Genomic DNA, 21,074 nt, shown 5'->3' with positions numbered 1-21,074 from the left:
GTTTGGTTAATAAATGTCTCTCTTTGGTAAAAATGTAAACTGGTAGTTTATAGATCCAGGAGAAGTGATGCTGCTAAAGGATTTCCAGTAACCCCCCAGTAAAGCAGAGTCAGAGCCAGGCGGTTTTCAGGGAAATGGTCGTTTCCTCCGGCTTCCTCCGGTTGTCCATTTGGATGGGCATTCCAAAAGGACTGAGACACAGAGCAACGCCCTGAGATAACGGAGGAAATCCCTTTCAGGTTCACAGAAACAGATCCAGGGGGGATATCTTTCCGAAAAGAAAACAAATCATGCAAAGACTTATCTTGTGTAATTGCACCGCCCGACTTAAAAGCCTCTTTTCCCAGTGGCAGCGAACAAATCTCTGGAAATGCCAGAAGAAAGAGATTGTTCATATAAACACATACATTTCCAGGGGAAGTTTACTCTTCCTATAGCCAGAGGATGTTTACTTTTCTGGGGAAAAAAAAAAAAAGAGCATGTTAAAACCTTTCCTCCCTTCCACTTCATCACGGGAACAGACATTCCTCGTTCCAAACACGGGGTTTAGCAGGTCAGGCAGAGGGGGAGTAGTGATTGTATATGCAAGGAAAAATAAATACAGGGAATGAGAGGAATAAACAGAAAAGGTCGAGGTAGAGCTGGAAATTCCCTGGCTGGGGCAGTGACAGAGGCAGGGGATGTGATGGCTGAGGACTGTCAGCTCAGAGGAGCTGCGTGGTGCTCCCAAATATCCCAAGGACCACAGGCTGAGATCCCCCTCCCTCCCTCTGCTCTTTTGGACCACAGGGAATGCAGTTGGAATGTTCAGAGAGCTGCCTGGCGCTGGGCATGCTCATTCCTGACTTGCCCTGAGCAGGTTTTAGAGATCCAAAATCAATGGCAACGATTTTAAGTTGGGTTTAACACAGTCCTAATGAAGTTTAATGGAGGCCATTAGATAAATTGCAAGTCCCAGCTCCATCCATCATTGCACACATAGATGTGCAACGGGAATAAAGAATATCTCCTTATTTTTATGACCACTTAACAGGCTTCTGCAGTATTCAAATGAAAAAAACCACTGCTCCCATAACCAGGGGCAATTCCAGTTAACCAGTGAATCACAGCTGGTTAAGTGCAGGGGGGAATGGGAAATACAAGCAGCAAAATCCACATGAAGGATGAAATTAGGGAAAATAGGGAAAAGCTGCAGCTCTAATGCTTAGGGAAGGATTCCAAAAGCCTCTATTTGGACAGGCTTAACAAAAATGTTACCTGTAAGGTAATGGATAGGGATGGTGACAAAGAGGTTTTAATTAAGGTCTTGTTTGTGCAACAAGTGAAGAGGACAAGGAAGGCCAACCTCCCAGGAATCCAGGTCCATCAGTCCCAAATAAACAGGTCACCACAGATACTGAAGATCCCACACCTACCTGTCCTGGTGCAGGTGCTGATGAACACTTGACCATCCAAGAGCATCTGATGTGAGGAGATTCCTCTGTTTTTCATGAGCATGGAAGCACCTGTTCACAGGAAAAGCCACATCTCCACACTGGAGCTTTCCAGTCCAATTCCAGGACCTCATCACACTGAGTTTTGAAAGCCTCCAAGGATGGAGTTTCCACAGCTTCTCTGGGTTCGTGGAAGAGCAGAGAGGGAAGGGCTGAAAATTCACCCTGTGCTTGTTGCAGGCACCCAAACACCTTCTCGGGCACCTCTGGCTGCTCCTGCTCACAGAGCAAGGATTCCAGCAAGTCTGGGGATGGGGAAGGAGAACCCCAAGGAGGTTGGGAGTTCAGTTTTCAGTTTTCAGAGGGTGGTGGTGGCTGGGAAAGCTCCCTTCTGCCTCCTCCTTGCTCTGACATTCCTGCAGCTGCTGAGACTCTTCCCGGTGCTGCAGCCGTGAGGAAACCACTGTCATCAAAACCAGAGACTGGCAGAAACACAGAATCCCAGAATGGTTTGGGTTGGAAGGGACCTTAAAGATCATCTCATTCCATGGACAGGGACACCTCCCACTAGCCCAGGTTGCTCCAAGCCCCGTCCAGCCTGGCCTTGGACACTTCCAGGGATCCAGGAGCAGCCACAGCTTCTCTGGGCAACCTGTGCCAGGGCCTCCCCACCCTCACAACCAGGAATTCCTTCCCAATATCCCATCTAGCCCTGCCCTCTGGCACTGGGAAGTCGTTCCCTGTGTCCTGTCCCTCCATCCCTTGTCCCCAGTCCCTCTCCAGCTTTCCTGGAGCCCCTTTAGGCAGTGGGAGGAGCTCTCAGGTCTCCCCAGAGTCTTCTCTTCTCCAGGCTGGACAATCCCAGTTCTCCCAGTTTTTCCTCACACGAGAGGACCTCCATCCCCCTGATCATCCTGGTGCCTTCTCTGGACTCGCTCCAACATCTCCACGTCCTTCCTGTGCTGGGGAGCCCAAAGCCAAGGAAAAAGAGCATCTCAGGAAAAGCCACTCGTGCTCTTCAGGTTTCACCCCCAAAATTGCTGCAGGTTCCTGGGCACAGACTGAGCTTCACTGAACTGAACCAAAACAGGCTTTAAAACGAGGAATTGGGGATCATCTTGTGTGCATTCCTTCCTCAAACCGAGAGGAGTAATCTCTGAGGGAAGAATTTAATCAAAGCCAGCTGCTAATTACTTTCCCGACACCAGGGGAGAGGAATGTTGGCATCCAAAAGATCTGGGAGATTTTCATTATTAATATTTGATAAATCCGTAATTGGATTGTTTGATTTCGCAGCCCCCTTTGAATAGAGGTAGAAACTCGATTGAAATGAATCTTTGTGAATTCAGGCCACAAACTTCAGGGGGGTGATAACTCATTGATTGATTTGAGTATCTCCAAGTGCTCACCCTGGAGAGGAGATAAACTGGGATTGCCTCAGGACAAGTCAATACAGGCTGGTTGGAATCCAATTTATCCGAATTATATTCTGTAAAGAGTTAAAGTTGAATTTCTCCAGCATTTTGTTGTTTGGTTTTTTTTTTGCTGAAGTTCAGAGATTCGACATGAATATTTAATTTAAAAGCAAACGAGAATTAAGTGTGCTAACATGGAATTAATAAAATAGTTGGGTGGTGTGCAATAGTGAGCAAATGTTCTCATGAAAGAGTCCAAAAATCAAAATTGCAACATTATAGCTCCTTAATATATCATAATGTTTGGAATTGGATAAAATAATTTCCTCTTGATCGCCATCAAATAAAGCCAAAATTTTATTAAATGCAATAAGAACATTGTAGGCTGAATATTATGACCACAAAACCAATTTCTTGCTCTGATTTTGAACTACAGAGTGATATATTGAAAGCTTTTATTATTATATTATTATATATTTTTATATATTATTATATATTGAAACCTGGTTTATGCTAATAAATTTACCCTTATAAACCAGCAGCAAAGCCAAATAAATGTCCAGAAATATCTGGTTTATAAATAAAATACATTAAAGGTCATGTGCAGAGTCACTGAGGGATCTGAATGCCCAATCTTTTATTCTGAAGAGATTAAAGTTCCTTTTTCTTGACTAGCTTGGAACAGACAGCAAAGAAATGGCAAAAAAAAAAATAAGAAAGAAGAGTCTTAATCCTGGTATTCTGAAGTGGTTTGTCTGTGTTTCCCCTCTAGTGCAGCAAAACAGCTCTTTTATATGAGCTTTAAAGCAGATTTGGGATTGGGCACCTCTCCCCTGATATTTTTAATTCAGCATTTAAATAGTTGCATTAGTATGCACAGCACTCCCCACATATGCAAGTGGGGAGGTTTTTGCCTCAAAGAGCTCCTGATTTAAATGAAATCACAATATTGAACACGCCACAAAAAAGGTACCTGAAAACAATACCCAGCCTTAAGCTGCCCACAAAGCTTCTGCCTTCCCTTTCCAGTGCTGCCAGGGCTTGTGAAAAGGAGGAATAGAGGGTGGTTGGTGCTGGGCAAACAGAAAACACTGGGCTTGAAGACAAAGATGAGGAGGTTGTTCAGCAAAGTGTCTGTGGGGGCTGCTCTGGACTCAGCAGCAGAAAATTCATAGATGGTTTTGTTGGAAAAGCTGAAAAGATGTGGGGTGTGAGGAGGCATTTGGGAGAGACAGAATTCCAAAATGGTTTGGGTTTAGAGAGGCCTTAAAATCATCTTTTTCCACCCCCTGCCATGGGCAGGGACACCTTCCACTAGCCCAGGTTGCTCCAAGCCCCATCCAACCTGGCCTTGGACACTTCCAGGGATCCTGGATTCCATCCTCCTATGGAATGATGGCTAAGGTGTTTGAAGGGATGATGATAAAGAAGGAGCTAAAATGGTCCTTCCTACAAATACATTTCAGGCCAGAGTGGGACAAACGTGTCATGTTCCAGGTGACATTAAAAAAAAAACAAAGGATGGCAATTTGAACCAAGGTTATGGACTGGAAAACCAGCAGAATTCTGGAAAAATCACAAGCAGGAGCCCTACACATGCACAGGGACATGGCTTTGGGATCAGTGGCTCTGGCTGAGCCCCACTGTGTGTATATTGAACACATTCTCTGTGGATAACAAGTTCTTTATTCAGCAGAACCCCTGGAGTCACCAGGGCTCAACAGCAAACATGAGCTACCTTTGTGTCACCTGTTTTCCTTGGAGCAACAAAGATCTGCCCATAAACCCAGCTTGGAGCACCTTCATTGGATCCAGCCTGGCCTTGGACACTTCCAGGGATCCAGGGGCAGCCACAGCTTCTCTGCCCAACCTGTCCCAGGGCCTCCCCACCCTCCCAGCCAGGAATTCCTTCCCAATATCCCACCTATCCCTGCCCTCTGGCAGTGGGAAGCCATTCCCTGTGTCCTCTCCTGGATCCCCTGTCCCCAGTCCCTCTCCAGCTCTCCTGGAGCCCCTTTAGGCCCTGCAAGGGGCTCTCAGCTCTCCCTGGAGCCTTCTCTTGTCCAGGTGAACCCCCCCAGCTCTCCCAGCCTGGCTCCAGAGCAGAGGGGCTCCAGCCCTCCAAGGACACCTTCCACTATCCCAGGTTGCTCCAACCTGGCCTTGGACACTTCCAGGGATCCAGGGGCAGCCACAGCTTCTCTGGGAAATTCAGATGGCGAGCGGATTAAAACCACGACCCTTCCCTTTGCTGGAGAGACCCGTGCTCTGATCCCCCCGAGCTGATCCAGCACCACACAAAGAACAGTTTCAGAGCCTACATATCCGTTTGCATTAATAACTTCTGCAGTTAATTAACAGCAAGTACAGAAATTAACAGAAGGGACACCCAAGGATCATCCATCCAACCCCAGGCCCTGCACAGACACCCCAACAATCCCACCCTGTCCCTGAGAGGATCATCCAAACCCTCCTGGAGCTCTGGCAGCCTTGGGGGCTGTGCCCACTGCCCTGGGGAGCCTGGGCAGTGCCTTTCCCTCAACCCCCCCCCCCAAAAAAAAATAAAAGGGAAAAAGAAAAAAAATCAACAACAAAAGACATTGAAGGCTTTTATTCTTATATTGCACAACAGTTCTTCGAGGTCTCGCCTCCAAGTCCTGGTGTTGTGGCAGCAGCGACACTGACGCTCCGCATTCCCAGGGATCCCCCGGGAATCGCAGTGGTGGAAACACTCCCTTCTTCGTTCCCTCCATAGAAAATCCTCTTTCCTCCGCATTTAACAGGAGAAAAGCCCCCTTTTCTCCCCATTTTCCACTTCAGTATCCGCACGAGGGTACGGGGATACCGTGAGCGCGGTTGACGCTCCGTGACCGCCCCCTGGTGCCCCCGGCGGGTACTGCACCGCCGCGCCCGCCGAGCCACCACCGCCGCGCCCACGGGCGCGCTTCGCCGCGCCATAGCACGGGATAACACCGGCTGGAGGCCGCCCCGAGGGGCCGCCCCGGCCCCACCACGATCGTCGCCGTCCCGTCCCCGCCGCCATCGCCGCTTCTCCCCTCGAGCCCCCCCACCGCCTTATCGTCAGCCCCGAGCAACCGAGCGCCGAGCGGCCGATTCTGGCTGGTTCTGCGCCGCCTGTAATCGAGGTGTCGGTGGCTCGGCTGGCCGGGGCTGGGAGCGCGCGGCGAGGGCGCGGCGGGGGCGGGCGGGCGCCGCCATTTTGCAGGAAGAGGTGAGAGGGGCTGGGAGTGCCCCGGGACCGATCCCCGACCCCCCTTTCCATCTCCCTGCTCCTTATCCTCTTTTCTCCGTCCCCTTCTCTCTTTCCGTCGTCTGTCCCTGGCAGCTCCGGCCCTGTGACACCGCGCACCGCTGTCCCTGGAGCGCGGGGGCGGCACTGAGGGGATCGGCCGTGAGGGGGGTCCGGGGCGGCGGAGTCCAGCGCCTTCCCTTCCCCTTCCTTTTCTCTTCCTCTTCCTTTTCTTTTCCCCTCCCTTTTCCCTTTCCCTTCCGTTCCCCTTCTCTCTTCTCTTTCCTCTTCCTTCCTCTCTTCTTCTTTTCCAGGGGCATCCGGGCCTGTTGGCGAGAGGAGAGCGGCGTCTGCCATGGCCAATGTGAGTGACACCGAATTCCGTGGATATCGCGGGAATAGTCCAACTGAGGGTTAAATGGAGTCACAGACAGGTTTGGGTTGGGAGGGACATTAAAGCTCATCCAGTCCCACCCCCTGTCACGGGCAGGGGACACCTCCCACTATCCCAGGTTCCTCCAAGTTCATCCAACCTGGCCTTGGACACTTCCAGGGATCCAGGGGCAGCCACAGCTTCTCTGGCAATTCCGTTCCAATCCTCAGCACCCTCACAGCCGAGAATTCCTTCCCAATATCCCATCTAAACTTTCTCTCTTTTACCTAAAACATCACAGGGTTGATCTAAGATTAAGTACAGTTTGTTTTGTGCTTGTTGTAACATCCCGAGCTTGGGTGCAGTTCTGTGACCCTGCAGGGCTCGGGTTCACCAGGCTCCTCTCAGGCTGGAGAATAAAACCCCCTTTATTGATTTATTCTTGCCGTGGAGCCATGAATAATTCATCGATTTCAGCGGTGTTTTCTCGCTTGTGTAATGCCAGGTGTGTCAATATTTGCATGAGTGAGCTCAGTCATAGCTGTAATTAATGACATCTCCATGTTAAGTGAGCCTGATTATAAGGGAAAAAAAAGCTCTTCTCTTGTAATTACGTGTCAGCTGGAATTGTTTACATCTGTTTATAATACAATCATTATGCAGAAATTAATTTCAGTAGTCGTTTTATATAACAGAAAAAAAAAGAACTTAAGTGGCATCAGATTTTTGTTGTGCTAAAGGAGCCTTTTAAACCTCTGTTATAACTAAACAGCTTAAGGCTTTAAATAATTGATTTAAATCATAAGTTAAATGCTTCTCTAAGCATTTGAGTCTTTATGATGTTGGCAGGACTTATTTAATATTTACACAGAGGTGGTGTGGAAGAAATTGGTGCTTTTGTTGCCTTAAGTGCTGATACTTTAAATACAGTTTTTACATTAGACATACAAATAGCAGCATTTACTCCCTCCTTTTGAAGTATCCTGGCTGCAGAAATATTTAGTGGTAAACAGGTGCATAAATATTTATGGAATCAAAGCTGCAGCACTTAAGGAAAATCCTTTTGTGTCATTTTCTGAAAACAATTTCTCTCCCTCACCTGGAAAATAGAATTTTACAAAAAACCACACCCTCTGGTAGGTGATATTTGTATTTTCCAGTAATACCTGCAAAATTGGTGCAGTTTTGCCAAATAGCAGCAGTTTTGTGCTGGGGAGTGTAATCTTCATTTTTTAAAATTACACTCCTAACTCTCCCTCTGGAGTGTTTGGTTGGTTATTTTTCTGTTCTGAGTGTGTCAATGCAGCTTGAAAGTTGTCAGTGTTTTTCTAAAGCATAAAAAACAGGTCAGAATTCTCTGTTTAATGGCACCACCTGGGTATTTCTTCTTAAAAAAACCCAAAACAACCACAGAAAAACAATAACAGTTGCTTGTGTTAAATATTGTTATTAGGCTTCAAAGTTAATCCTGAAAATGAACAATGAGCTATTGTTGAAAATTAACAATAATTAACAATATTTCTAAGTCTTTCTAGTAATCACCCCCATGATGGAATTGTGATAATCCTGGAAACAGTGACATGCATGGAAATAATCATGGAAAGAATCCCCATCCATAATTTACTTTAAGTTGTGGGGTTTCACTGGTGCCATTTCAAGTTTTCAGGGCTTTTTCCTCGTATGAGGAGCGTTTTGATTTGGAAAATAAACAGTAAAATATTTAAATATTTTGAAAATAAACCAGTAAAATATCAAAATAACAATCCAGTACTTCTAAAACGTGATGCTACAGTTGATCATCATTAAAGTTGTAACTGAATTATGGAGCAAGGATTTCTTTGTGACCCACGGGGCTGTGTTAAACTCTGAGTTTTTGGGGAGCAGTTTGTAATTGTCCTTTTGTTTTTTTGTCTTCTCAGGTGCTCTGTAACAGAGCAAGATTGGTCACCTACCTCCCAGGGTTTTGTTCCTTAGTCAAAAGAGTTGTAAATCCCAAGGCTTTTTCCACAGCAGGTTCCTCTGGCTCAGATGAGCCTCATGTGGCTGCTGCACCTCCTGATTTATGTAAGAAAAAGCAAATTCCTTTCCTTTGAACCCGTGTGCTGTCAGAACTTTGCACTCCAGAGACATTTCTGAGTGTGGTTTTTATGGCAGGGCCCTGATTTGTGCCTTGGGGTTACTTGGTGAGCAAATATTTGTGTGGGAGAGGGGGTTTCATTTGGTTTTTCCCCTTTTTTTTTGGGGTGTGGTGACTAAAACAAGGCCTTGGCTCCTGCAGGTCCCAGGACTGTGTGGCCAGATGAAGTGATGGGTCCCTTTGGCCCTCAGGATCAGAGATTCCAGCTGCCTGGAAACATTGGCTTTGACTGTCACCTCAATGGCACCGATTCCCAGAGGAAAAACCAAGTTTCCAAGAGCCTCCCTGATATTTTAGCAGAGCCTTCAGCCAGTGAAAGGCATGAATTTGTAATGGCCCAATACATCAATGAGTTCCAGGTAAGAACAGACTCCTGTGTTGTCTCAGAGGAGCAGAACTCATCTCTCCTCCCTCCTGAAAAATGGATTTTCTGGCTGGTTTTGTAAAATGAACTCCAGCTGGATTGAGCAAGAGATTACACAGGACCAGTACCAAGTCTTGTCTTTTAGGAGAAAAAAGTATTTCAGAGTGTGTTTTGAAATAGCATTTTTGATGTGCCTTAATTCTGTGGATGTGGGAGAACTTCAGGTTCAAAAGTTGAGGTAGAAACATTTCAGGCTGTGTTTTGAAATAGCATTTTGAGTGATTTAATTCTATGGATATGGGAGGGCTTCAGTTCCAAAAATTATAGTGGAAATATTTCATTGCTATTTGAAATAGCATTTTTGATGTGACTTAATTCTGGGAATATGGGAGAACTTCAGTTTCAGAACTTTTAGTAAAAAGAAGTAGTTCAGGCTGTGTTTTGAAATAGCATTTTGAGGGATTTAATTCTGTGGATATGGGAGAACTTCAATTTCAGAACTTTTAGTAAAAAGAAGTAGTTCAGGCTGTGTTTTGAAATAGCATTTTGAGGGATTTAATTCCGTGGATATGGGAGAACTTCAGTTTCAGAATGTTTAGTTGAAAAATACCCTGTTGAAAAATATCTTAGTAGAAAGAAATATTTCAGGATGTGTTCTGAAATAGTATTTTAGATGTGACTTAATTCTGTGGATATGGGAGAGCTTCAGTTCCAAAAATTTTAGTAGAAATATTTCATTGCTATTTGAAATAATATTTTAGAAGTGACTTGATGTAGGTAAGGGAGAACTTTTAGTAAAAATAAATGGTTCAGGCTGTGTTTTGAAATAGCATTTTGAATGATTCTGTGGATATGGGAGAGCTTCAGTTTCAGAACTTTTAGTTGAAAAAAAATACTTCAGGGTGTGTTTTGAAATAGCATTTTTGATGTGACTTAATTGTATGAATATGGGAGGACTTCAGTTTCAAAACTTCAGGTAGAAAGAAATATTTCACTGCTGTTGGAAGTAGTATTTTAGAAGTGACTTAATTACATGGATGTGGCAAAAAATCACTTTTAAAACTCGCTGTTTACCAAGTCTTGCCACCATTTAATAAATAGAATTGGTCATTGCTTTAGTATTTCATTTAGTGGATGTGGATTTGTATAGTTTGGACAGTGTTTAGTTGTGAGAGCCATGGAATTCTCACAGGAAAATCAGCATCTCCCAAGGAATCTGGATTCAGAGCTGGCACTGAATCACACACATCATGAACAGCAAAAACTTGATAAATTTGCAGCCTGATCACAACATTCCCACAAATATTTAGTGCTGGTGCCTTTAGCTAATATTATTAATAAAAAATTCTGTATTGTTTCTGATTAGGGAGAACACTAAAATATAAAAAATATAACATTTCTGTGTAGGTTTAAGTAAAACCAATATCAATTCCACTTTTAATATTTAAAAAAATATTAAATCTGACTGCAGATCATCTTTGTGTGAAATTGCTCGAGCCTATCTGGGTGTTTAAGTCTACAAAGTTATTCCTGTGATCACATTAACTGAGAAAGCTGCAATTCTCCTTTTTTTTCCAGGGTGCTGGTGCTCCCCAGAAGCAGCAAATAAATAATGCTGAAACCTACTTTGAAAATGCCAAGGTGGAATGTGCAGTCCAAGCTTGTCCTGAGCTCCTACGAAAAGGTGGGGTTTCACTTCAGTTTGCAGCCAAGAAATCACAACTTCTTCCTAATATTTAAAAAATACTTTTATTTCTATAAATCTTTTTTTTTTAAAATATCTTAAAAATATTTTTATTTCTAGAAATATATTTTTTAAAATAGTTAAGTAAATACTTTGTAATTGATGCCACAGGATATGGAGTAGAAAAGAGTTAACTTACTAAACATATATATAAACATATATATATATAAACATACTATATAATAAAACCCAAACCTTTGCTGTTGACAATATTTAATATTTCATATAAAATCCACATTTATATTTCAGATCAGCTGGGGCAGGGAGTAACTTTCAGCTTTAGTGTCAGGTAGATTCTGGAGCTAATCCACTATCTCCAAACCAGTTCTCAAATGTTTTGGCAGTATTAAAATGGCAAATGGAAATCAAGAAACTTCTGACAGCATCAGGTTTGTACCTTTAACCAGTTCAAGAAGGAAATAATTGAAATTAAATTGAAATAAAACCCGATTTAAGAAGTGAAGAGGCTGAAATGTGGCTGGAATTGGTCCCTGATTTGTCTCAAACGGAAGGAAATGTGAGGAAAATGTAGGATTAAAATCTAACCTGGTGGTTTCTCTTCCTGCAGACTTTGAATCCATGTTCCCAGAGGTGAGTCCCAACCGCCTGACCGTGCTAACTGTCACCCAGAAGACCAAAAATGACATGACTGTGTGGAGCCAAGAAGTGGAGGATGAGAGAGAGATGCTCTTAGAAAATGTGAGTCCCTGACACCAGCAGGGGCTTCTTTTGGTTTGGAAATGAATCTTTTCTGACCTACCCGTGTATTTTGGTTCATTTCTAGCTCTGCTAGTAATATATTATATTTTTAAGGCATTTTTGGGCTATTCCTGTGTTCTCTTGCTGTTAAAATGGTTGATAATTTTTTGCAGGTTTAGAGCTTTTTGACTATTTTCTGTGAAACTTCTCCTTAGAATTATTAAATTCATTATAGTGGGGTGAGTCAAAAATAGGCTGAAATGCCACAGAGATGAATAAATATATTGTCCTGATCCAGGTAAAGGGCAGCAATTATTTTCTCCCCTCAGTTCAGCTTCAGTACAGTATATTTTGTAGGGTTTCACAGCTATCTTTGCTTTCCTGTGATTTAATTAAGATCCCAGTACAGAGTCTGTGGCCTCACTGGTAAAAGGTGTAAAAAACCACCAATTGCTCTGGTGTTTCTGGTTTTTCCATTCTGATAATGGACACTGTTAATTCTTTTAACCTGTTACATTTATATTTATTTCATCTTAACCATCCTCATGAACTTTGTCTTGTTCTGTTGCCACTAGAGGGCTCTGAAAATCCCTTTATTTCCCACTTTTCAGGAATTTTGTATTTTCCCCAGCAAGTGTCGCTGTTCACTGCTGCCATTCTCCCTTAGCACCTCAAAATAAAACACTTCTATCTATTACTTGTCATAATTCTTCCAAATCTAGCAAAAAATCACCCTGTGGGATTTTTATCTGTGTTAAATTTATATTTAAAATTAATCTGGCAACGTCCTTCCCATCCTATAAATACAAGTGTGGCCTCTAAAGCAGTGGAAGAAAAAAAAGGAAGCAACAATGTGAAGGATCAACACAAAGATTACACACAAATTAAAATTCCCTTCATTTCAGTGTGTTCTTCTCTTTGAATTATTTCTGGTCTGTTGGTCTTTGGCTTTGTAATCTGGTCTAATTATATGTTAATTGGCATCTTTCTTCCTTGTGCACCTCCCTGTCAGGTCTAATCCAGTCACTGTTGGGGTGTGAGGATGTTGGTTGTAACCTCCCAGCCCAGAGGTTACAAACAGCAAAATTCACAGGGAATTGGGATGTTTTCTTGGGAGATTTAACCTTAAAAATATTTAATATGAGTGGCCTGTGCTAAAGAAATGAGGGTCATGTACAGCCAAATCTAAATTTTTACGGTGGTGCCTCTCAAATGTTTATTAAGTGGCTGCTGAGGGGTTGTTACAACACCAAAAGATGTCCTGGGTCAGAAATTTAGTGTCTAAAATGCTGTTTTCAGGTGGTTTGATTTTATTGGTGACTTATAGTTGAGACACAGTTAATCACCAGAGCCATCAAACTTCAAAATACAGAAGAATTTACTGGAAAGGGTAAAATTCCCTTACTTTGGACCCTTAAGAATCAGCAGAGCCATCAAACCTCAAAATATGGAAGAATTTACTGGAAAGGGTAAAATTCCCTTATTTTGGACCCTTAAGAACCACCAGAACCATCAAACCTCAAAATATGGAAGAATTTACTGGAAAGGGTAAAATTCCTGTATTTTGGGCCCTTAAGAAGTTGAGTAACTATAATATTAAAATAAAATTCAATAAAATTGAAACCTTGAGCTGCTGAGGGCCATAATTGTGAAGAACAATTCTTAGAATTGAAAGTAAATAAAGGATTTATTTAGAATAGATATAAATACATAGAATAAAGTTAGAAATATTTCTGGTTTTATGAGATCAGGGATATGTGTAACAGAAATCTCATTTGTTATCCTTCTTTCCCATTTTTTTTTTCCTTTTTCAGTTCATTAATGGTGCCAAGGAAATTTGCTATGCAATTTCTTCTGAGGGCTACTGGGCTGATTTCATTGATCCATCCTCAGGACTGGCAGTAAGTGTGAAATTTGTCTTCTGCCTGGGTTAAATCCAACTTTTTCGAGTGGTCCAAAAGGATAATTCCTTTAATAAATCAAGATAGTAACCCTGAGCCATTCCCAAAGGGTGTCAGCTCTCGTTGCAGTTGGCACTTTGAGGGAATGAAGTTGGATTTTAGAGAGCTGGAGTTTTTATGCCCATAAAAAAAAAAAAGCTTTTGCTCACTGCACAAGAAGCTGGTTGTGCCCTGCCAGGGTAACTTGGTAACCCTGACACCTGGTTGTGTGGATGGAGGGTTTAAAAAGCCTCTTTACAGCAGAAAAAAAATGAATAATTGTTCCTATCAAACAGTGTGGGCATTGATTGTGAGATCTCACAGCTCTCTGGAGGAGCTGAGTTTGTTACCGAGACATTTATGAAACAGAATCTTAACATTTACAAGACAGAGAGTTAAGAAAACTTCTATCAAAGCAAGAAATCTGTGTGGTTTTGTCTGAGAACTGTTAAAACCATATAGCAAATTTTTACAGTGGTGCCTCTCAAATGTTTATTAAGTGGCTGCTGAGGGGTTGTTACAACACCAAAAGATGTCGTGGGTCAGAAATTTAATGTCTAAAATGCTGTTTTCAGGTGGTTTGATTTTATTGGTGACTTATAGTTGAGACACAGTTAATCACCAGAGCCATCAAACCTCAAAATATGGAAGAATTTACTGGAAAGGGTAAAATTCCCTTATTTTGGATCCTTAAGAATCACCAGAGCCATCAAACCTCAAAATACAGAAGAATTTACTGGGTGTGATTGATGAGACTTCAAATGCACTTCAGTGCCCAAGGAAAACCTTTAAAATGTGCTACCAGTACACCCAGAGCTGCTCTGCTTAATTTCTCCTTTAGATTTTAAGTAAAAATATACATAAAATTTCCTCCAACAGATGTAACTTATTTCTAGGCTTAGGTTTTGTTTAAAAAGGGTAAGTTCTGACGTGAAAAATTCTCCTGTGTTTCCCTTGTGACGTGAAAAATTTATATTTTTTTTTTACAGTTCTGACGTGAAAAAATCTCTTTTTTCAGTTCTGATGTGAGAAATTCTCTTTTTTTTTAATAGTTCTGATGTGAAAAATTCTCCTTTGTTTCAATTCTGTAAAAAAATCTTTTTACAGTTCTGAGGTAAAAAAATTCTCCTCTTTTTAGTTCTGAGCCGAAAAATTCTCCTTTTTTCAGTTCTGAGGCAAAAAATTCTCCTCTTTTCACTTCTGATGAGAAAAATTCTCCTTTTTTTGCTTCTGAGGTGAAAAATTTTTTCAGTTCTGATGAAAAAATTCTCCTTTTTAGTTCTGACGTGAAAAATTCTCCTGTTTTTAGTTCTGACGTGAAAAATTCTCCTTTTTAGTTCTGACGTGAAAAATTCTCTTTTTTTTAGTTCTGAGACAAAAAATTCTCCTCTTTTCAGTTCTGAGGCGAAAAATTCTCCTTTTTTCTGTTCTGAGGCAAAAAATTCTCCTTTTTTCCGTTCTGAGGCGAAAAATTTTTTCAGTTCTGAGTCAAAAAATTCTCCTTTTTAGTTCTGAGGCGAAAAATTCTCCTTTTTTCCGTTCTGAGGCAAAAAATTTTTTCAGTTCTGAGGCGAAAAATTCTCCTTTTTAGTTCTGAGGCGAAAAATTCTCCTTTTTTTTAGTTCTGAGGCGAAAAATTCTCCTTTTTTTAGTTCTGAGGCGAAAAATTCTCCTTTTTTTAGTTCTGAGGCGAAAAATTCTCCTTTTTTTTAGTTCTGATGCGAGAAATTCTCCTTTTTAGTTCTGAGGTGAAAAATTCTCCTTTTTTCTGATCTGACAAAAAAATTCTCCTTTTTTCTGATCTGACAAAAAAATTCTCCTTTTTTCTGATCTGACAAAAAAATTCTCCTTTTTTCTGATCTGACAAAAAAATTCTCCTTTTTTCTGATCTGACAAAAAAATTCTCCTTTTTTCTGATCTGACAAAAAAATTCTCCTTTTTTCTATTCTGAGGCGAAAAATTCTCCTTTTTTCTATTCTGAAAAAAATTCTCCTTTTTTTTAGTTCTGAGGAGAAAAATTCTTCTCTTTTCCGTTCTGAGGCGAAAAATTTTTTCAGTTCTGAGGCGAAAAATTCTCCTTTTTAGTTCTGAGGTGAAAAATTCTCCTGTTTTCTGTTCTGAGGTGAAGAATTCTCCTCTTTTTAGTTTTGCAGCAAAAAAATTCTCCTGTTTTCTGTTCTGAGGTGAAAAATTCTCCTGTTTTCTGTTCTGAGGTGAAGAATTCTCCTCTTTTTAGTTTTGAGGCGAAAAATTCTCCTGTTTTTAGTTCTGACGCGAAAAAATCTCCTTTTTTTAGTTCTGAGGCGAAAAATCCTCCTTTTTAGTTCTGAGGCGAAAAATTCTCCTTTTTTCTGATCTGACAAAAAAATTCTCCTTTTTTCTGTTCTGAGAAAAAATTCTCCTTTTTTTTAGTTCTGAGGTGAAAAATTCTTCTTTTTTCACTTCTGAGGCAAAAAATCCTCTTTTTTTTTTAGTTCTTTTTCCCTTCTGACCCGAAACCTTCATTTCTCTCGCAGTTTTTCGGGCCTTACACCAACAACACCCTGTTCGAGACGGACGAGCGTTACCGGCACTTGGGATTCTCCGTGGACGACCTGGGCTGCTGCAAAGTCATCCGGCACAACCTCTGGGGCACCCATGTGCTGGTGGGGAGCATCTTCACCAACGCCGAGCCCGACAGCCCCATCATGAGGAAACTCAGTGGCAATTAAAGCCCTTTTTTGCACCCTTTGACTTGATGATCCTCTCCGAGGAAATGCCACGTTTTCAAGTGTTCTTAGGTAATAAAGTAGCTGGTATTTATTTTCAGTCTTTGTGTTCACCGCACGTGACTTGGAAAAGATGAATTGGCAGCATCCAGACAGATCTTTTTGTGCCACACAGATTTCAAGCTGTGAGTTTGCTTCATCTTAAATGAGTTTAAATATACAAGTACATAGTTACCTGCATTTCCTTTTTTAATTTTATCACACAAGCCACACTTCTCAACCATTTTGTCTTTCAGTGTCCAACAAATCTGCTAAATTTCTAGGAGTTCTGCCACTTAATCATTTTAGTAAGTGGCAAAAACAAGTGGAATAAGTAATAGAAGTAATAAGTCACCACATGTGACTTAGAAAGATGAATTGGCAGCATCCAAACAGATCTTTTTGTGGCACACGAGTTTGCAGCTGTGAGTTTCCTTCACCCTGACTGAGTTTAAACATAGTTACTTGCATTTTATTTTTTATTATCATACAAGGCACACCTCTCAACCATTTTGTCTTTCAGTGTCCAACAAATCTGCTTAGTAATAAAAATCCTGATGCCACTGAAGTTTCTAGAAATTCTGCCACTTACTGAAATGAGTAGCTGGCAAAAAATAAAGTGGAATAAGTAATAAAAGTAATAGGTCACCACATGTGACTTAGAAAGATGAACTGGCAGCATCCAGACAGATCCTTTTGTGCCACACGAGTTTCCAGCTGTGAGCTTCCTTCATCTTAAATGAGTTTAAATATAAAAGGACATAGCTATCTTTTTTAATTTTATCACACAAGCCACACTTCTCAACCATTTTGTCTTTCAGTGTCCAACAAATCTGCTCAGTAATAAAAATCCTGATGCCACTGAAGTTTCTAGGAATTCTGCCACTTACTGAAATGAGTAAGTGGCGAAAAAAAAAAGTGGAATAAGCAATAAAATTGTGCTCCCAGAATATAGAATTTTATAAAAACTACAGAAGTTAATGCTGGACTAATCACTCAGTGTTTTAAAATGAGAATATTGAGATAAGCTCTAAATACAAGTAATGCTTTAGTAAGGAAGTGTTCTCTCAACTGCTACATCCACAGACTCCATAAAAAGTCTTAAATTACTCTAAAATCAGTCATCTCTTATTGTTTTTTTTTTGTCTTCATGGTGCTTGGGATTTATTTTCTCAGTGTTAGCTAAATATATTTAATTAGTTTATATATATAAAGGTAATTTAAAGTTGCTTCTGTAACTTACTTAGGTCATTAAATACAGGGGGGGAAAAAAAGATAATAGAGCAATGCCTGGATATCATCATTGTTTTCCTGGACTCTGATGCAATTTAGACTTGTCTCTGGAATTTTGAAATGCCTGTGCAAAGAGCAATTATGATCAATTAGTGCAATTATAAAAGGAGGGTTTCAGTAAATCAGTTCAGGCTCTTCAGGGATCACAAAAACAATCAGATCAGTTGAAGGTACTGGGGGAAGAACAGGGAAGACATTTCAAGGCACCTGGAATACCTGGAATTTCAATGCCTTGAAATTTGGCTCCATAGATGAAGGAATAAAGTAGATTTTAATCTCATCACAGTTTTGGGGCCATTCTTTATGACACCCCTGCAGTCATGTAACAATGGGAATCCCTCAGTCTTGACTCCATCAGAAAGTTGAATTTCGAGGATAATGACTGCCCAGGATGAGGATCCAAGAGTTTCAGCTTCCTGTCAGGTAGCCTGGGATTTTATCCTTCTGCCTTTTCCCAGTGTTCACCAACACCATGGATTTAAACCTTGTCCTGGGTGTGTGTAGTTCTTCTGTTCCCTACTCAGGTCTCAGCCAGTTTCCACCAAAGTCCTTTTCTTGGCTTTTTAATGGCTTTAGAACCAGATCCTTTCCCAAGTGCCTGTCCCTGTCCTTGGGAACTTTGCTGGATCAGGGAGGTGGAAGTGAGGAAGCCTTTCCCCTGGAGAAGTGAGTGCTGTCCACCCTGAATTCCCTCCCAAAGCCAGCAATTCCAGGGTTGTCCTACTCACCTTCCCTTCACTGGCTCTACTCTGCCCACATTCCAAGGTTTAAGTGTGTGGCTGCTGGGGCAGGATTTGTTTTTCCCTTTGTCCTGGAATTTGTGCTGTATTTCCAGAGCCCCAGTTCTTGCCCTCTGCTCTGCTGTCCAAGAAAACTGTCACTTCAAAGTCCTTTATTGCTGTTTGATTTCCTCATTCTCGTCAAGAGGATTAAAAAAGCTTGAGAAGCTGCAGCGTGTCTTGTCTGTTTGCAAAATACACTGAATTTTGGTGAGCACAAACGAGCTCATGGGATAAAAGAGGGGTGGTGTCTTGCTGGACTCAGGGAGAACTTTGTTGGGTAAATATTAGAAAAATCAAATTGTGAAAGAGTTCATATATATTGTAAATATCCTGACAACTTGGTGTTACCTTTCCCTGTACTTCCTGTGTTTTAGAAAGGGTGGGAGCTGTCAGGTTATTCCAGTTAAGCTTGGGATGCTCATTTTTAAATTCATGTCAAGTTTTGTCCTGTAAAGGATTTTTCCTTGTCAGAAACCTCACTGGAAATAATGAGAGTTTTGCCTTCACTGATATTAATGTTTCATGCCAGGATTTGAAGGGAGGGATGATTTCCTGATATTTTTCTAAACAGAACTTTCTCCTACATATTAATTCCCAAAAGAGCTATTCCAGTTCTATTCCCCTCCCATCAGAAGAGCCCAAACTGTGTGTTAATTAACTATATTAATATACTAGGAAATAAAAGTCCTTGAATGCAGTGTAACTGAACTTCTGATAATAAAAGCCAGAACAACTTTCAGAGTTACAAAATGAATTCCTTTTTAGGGGGAAGAAAGGTAAGGTCACATTTTCCTGCCTAATTATCTTCAGGTCTTCAGTGATTGGGATCTTTCCACGTGGACACTCCTCAGGTTCAGACTTGGTGATCATTTTTAACCAGACTTCAGTAGAAATGTTGAGGTAGAAGCCCCAAAAATGTGTGTTCTCAGGAAGTGGCAAGTTAAATGCTCAGTGTAAGAGCTCGTTGTCAGAGCTGTTTGTTACCTCATCAACACCGGGTGGGGATTTTCCAGGTTGGGATGGAGGAATCCTTTCCAAATCCTCTGCTCAGCCACTTGTGTTCAATGAATTAGTTGCTTTATTCATGAGATCCTCGTGCCACAGTGCAGGATTTACAGCTCAGCTTTATATTCAGCCCTGCTTGACTTGGGAGAGAGCAAAGAAACTGGGCTTTGGAGTTAAAAAATTAACACTGTACACGTGGAGGGAGTAAAAACCCCGTTAGTGATGAGGAGCTGAAATACAAGGGCGAAATAACTGCCCTGCCTCATGTGCCTGCTCCTTTTAAAGCCTCTTTTTATTAAGAACAGGAAAAAAGAAGCTGGGTCATGGAGCAGCTCCCATTTCTAAGAGCATAAACAGCAAAGAACAATATTCCCCTTCCACTGGCAGCCACCTGGCTGGAAAAAACAATCCCGAGGGTCAAAGAGGGGAGAGGGGCCCTTTGCTGTGCCTGCCATCTTGGCTGGGGGCTCCTTGCCCTTTCCTGCTAATTGAGGTGTCATTCAACAAGGGATCCTGCAGTTCCTAAAGCCCAGGAAAGCCAGGTGTAACTTTAGACAGCTCCAGGAGCTGATCCAGAACGGAGAGGCCGCGGGATGGGAGTTGTTTGTCACAGGAACATGCTCGGGGAGCTTGGCTTGCTCCAGTGGCAGCAAAAATCAGGGGGAGGTCTGGATGGCTGATGAAGTTCTCTGGCCAAAACTTCAGTCCTTCAGCCCTTTAATTAGAATTAAATTAGCCCTGGGGAAAGGGAATAGTTTATTATATTTATTTTCTTCTAGTTCAAATAAACCGCAGGAATTTTTTCTCTATGGTAATGTTATTTATAATTTTCTGCTGGAAATTCTGACTATTCTTTATGCAACTGCAATTGCATAAAGGAGATATTTTTGGACCAAAAATATAGAATCCCAAGATGGTTTGGGTTGGAAGGGACCTTAAAGTCCATTTACTTCCAACTCCCTGCCATGGACAGGGACACCTTCCACTAGCCCAGGTTGCTCCAAGCCCTGTCCAGCCTGGCCTTGGACACTTCCAGGGATCCAGGGGCAGCCCCAGCTGAAGGGATCCTGCAATTCCTAAAGCCCAGGAAAGCCAGGTGTAACTTTAGACAGCTCCAGGAGCTGATCCAGAACGGAGAGGCTGCGAGATGGGAGTTATTTGTCACAGGAATAACCCTCAAACCTGGTCTTGCTCTAAAAGCTGCCCAGTCAGGCTCAACTAACTGCACAAATCTGGATATATATGGGAGACCATCAATCTGGAAGTGATGCTGTTGCTCAAATAATTGGAAATAATTATGGAGTGGCAGCACCATTTTTATTCCTGGAGTGATTTGTGTGATCCAAGATATCAGAGCACACTTTGCTCTGCTTGGTTTTCCCTGTGTTGCAGCTCGAGTGCAGCTCTCCCTGCAGTTTTCCTGAGGGAAATGTGAAAGCTGCTGCTTCACACCTGTGTGGAATTGATTTTCATGGCTGCATGGAATAAAATGGCTGATGGATGCAGAGATAAGGAGGTTATCGTTGTGTTGCAAGGTACACAGCATATATATAAATATAAATATAAACATATTTCTGAATTTGTGTACTTTAGAAAAGAGGTGACAAACCCACAGTGCTGCCACTTAAAAGCTGCCCATGGGCCTGTGGCTGTTAAATTAATTCCTCCTCTTACTCTTGAGCTGGGACTGAGGAAGGAGAACGAACTGAATCCATGGGAATATCCATGGAATTCTGGCCCACAGAAGCTGTGGCTGCCCCATCCCTGGAAGTGTCCAAGGCCAGGCTGGAGGGGGCTTGGAGCAACCTGGGCTAGTGGAAGGTGTCCCTGGTGGAATAAGATGAGCTTTAAGATCTCTTCCAGCCCAAACCATCCTGGGAGTCTATATTTTT

At 41.9% G+C, this 21,074-nt stretch overlaps 1 protein-coding gene across 1 annotated transcript; it reads left to right on the top strand.

The window, feature by feature from the left end:
- The first annotated feature begins 5,993 nt into the window (after positions 1–5,993).
- MMADHC (metabolism of cobalamin associated D) lies at positions 5,994–16,163 on the top strand. The gene is made up of 8 exons (XM_064661679.1): positions 5,994–6,080; positions 6,413–6,462; positions 8,391–8,535; positions 8,750–8,967; positions 10,551–10,656; positions 11,285–11,415; positions 13,230–13,316; positions 15,872–16,163. Exons 2-8 carry the CDS (start codon positions 6,454–6,456, stop codon positions 16,064–16,066), a joined length of 891 nt encoding a protein of 296 aa, XP_064517749.1. The 5' UTR covers positions 5,994–6,080; positions 6,413–6,453; the 3' UTR covers positions 16,067–16,163.
- The last annotated feature ends 4,911 nt before the right edge of the window (positions 16,164–21,074 follow it).

Source organism: Pseudopipra pipra, chromosome 7 (assembly GCF_036250125.1).
Source record: "Pseudopipra pipra isolate bDixPip1 chromosome 7, bDixPip1.hap1, whole genome shotgun sequence".
Taxonomy (NCBI): Eukaryota; Metazoa; Chordata; class Aves; order Passeriformes; family Pipridae; genus Pseudopipra; species Pseudopipra pipra.
The sequence above is the reverse complement of the archived record's forward strand: the minus strand, read 5'-3'. Positions and strand labels throughout refer to the sequence as shown.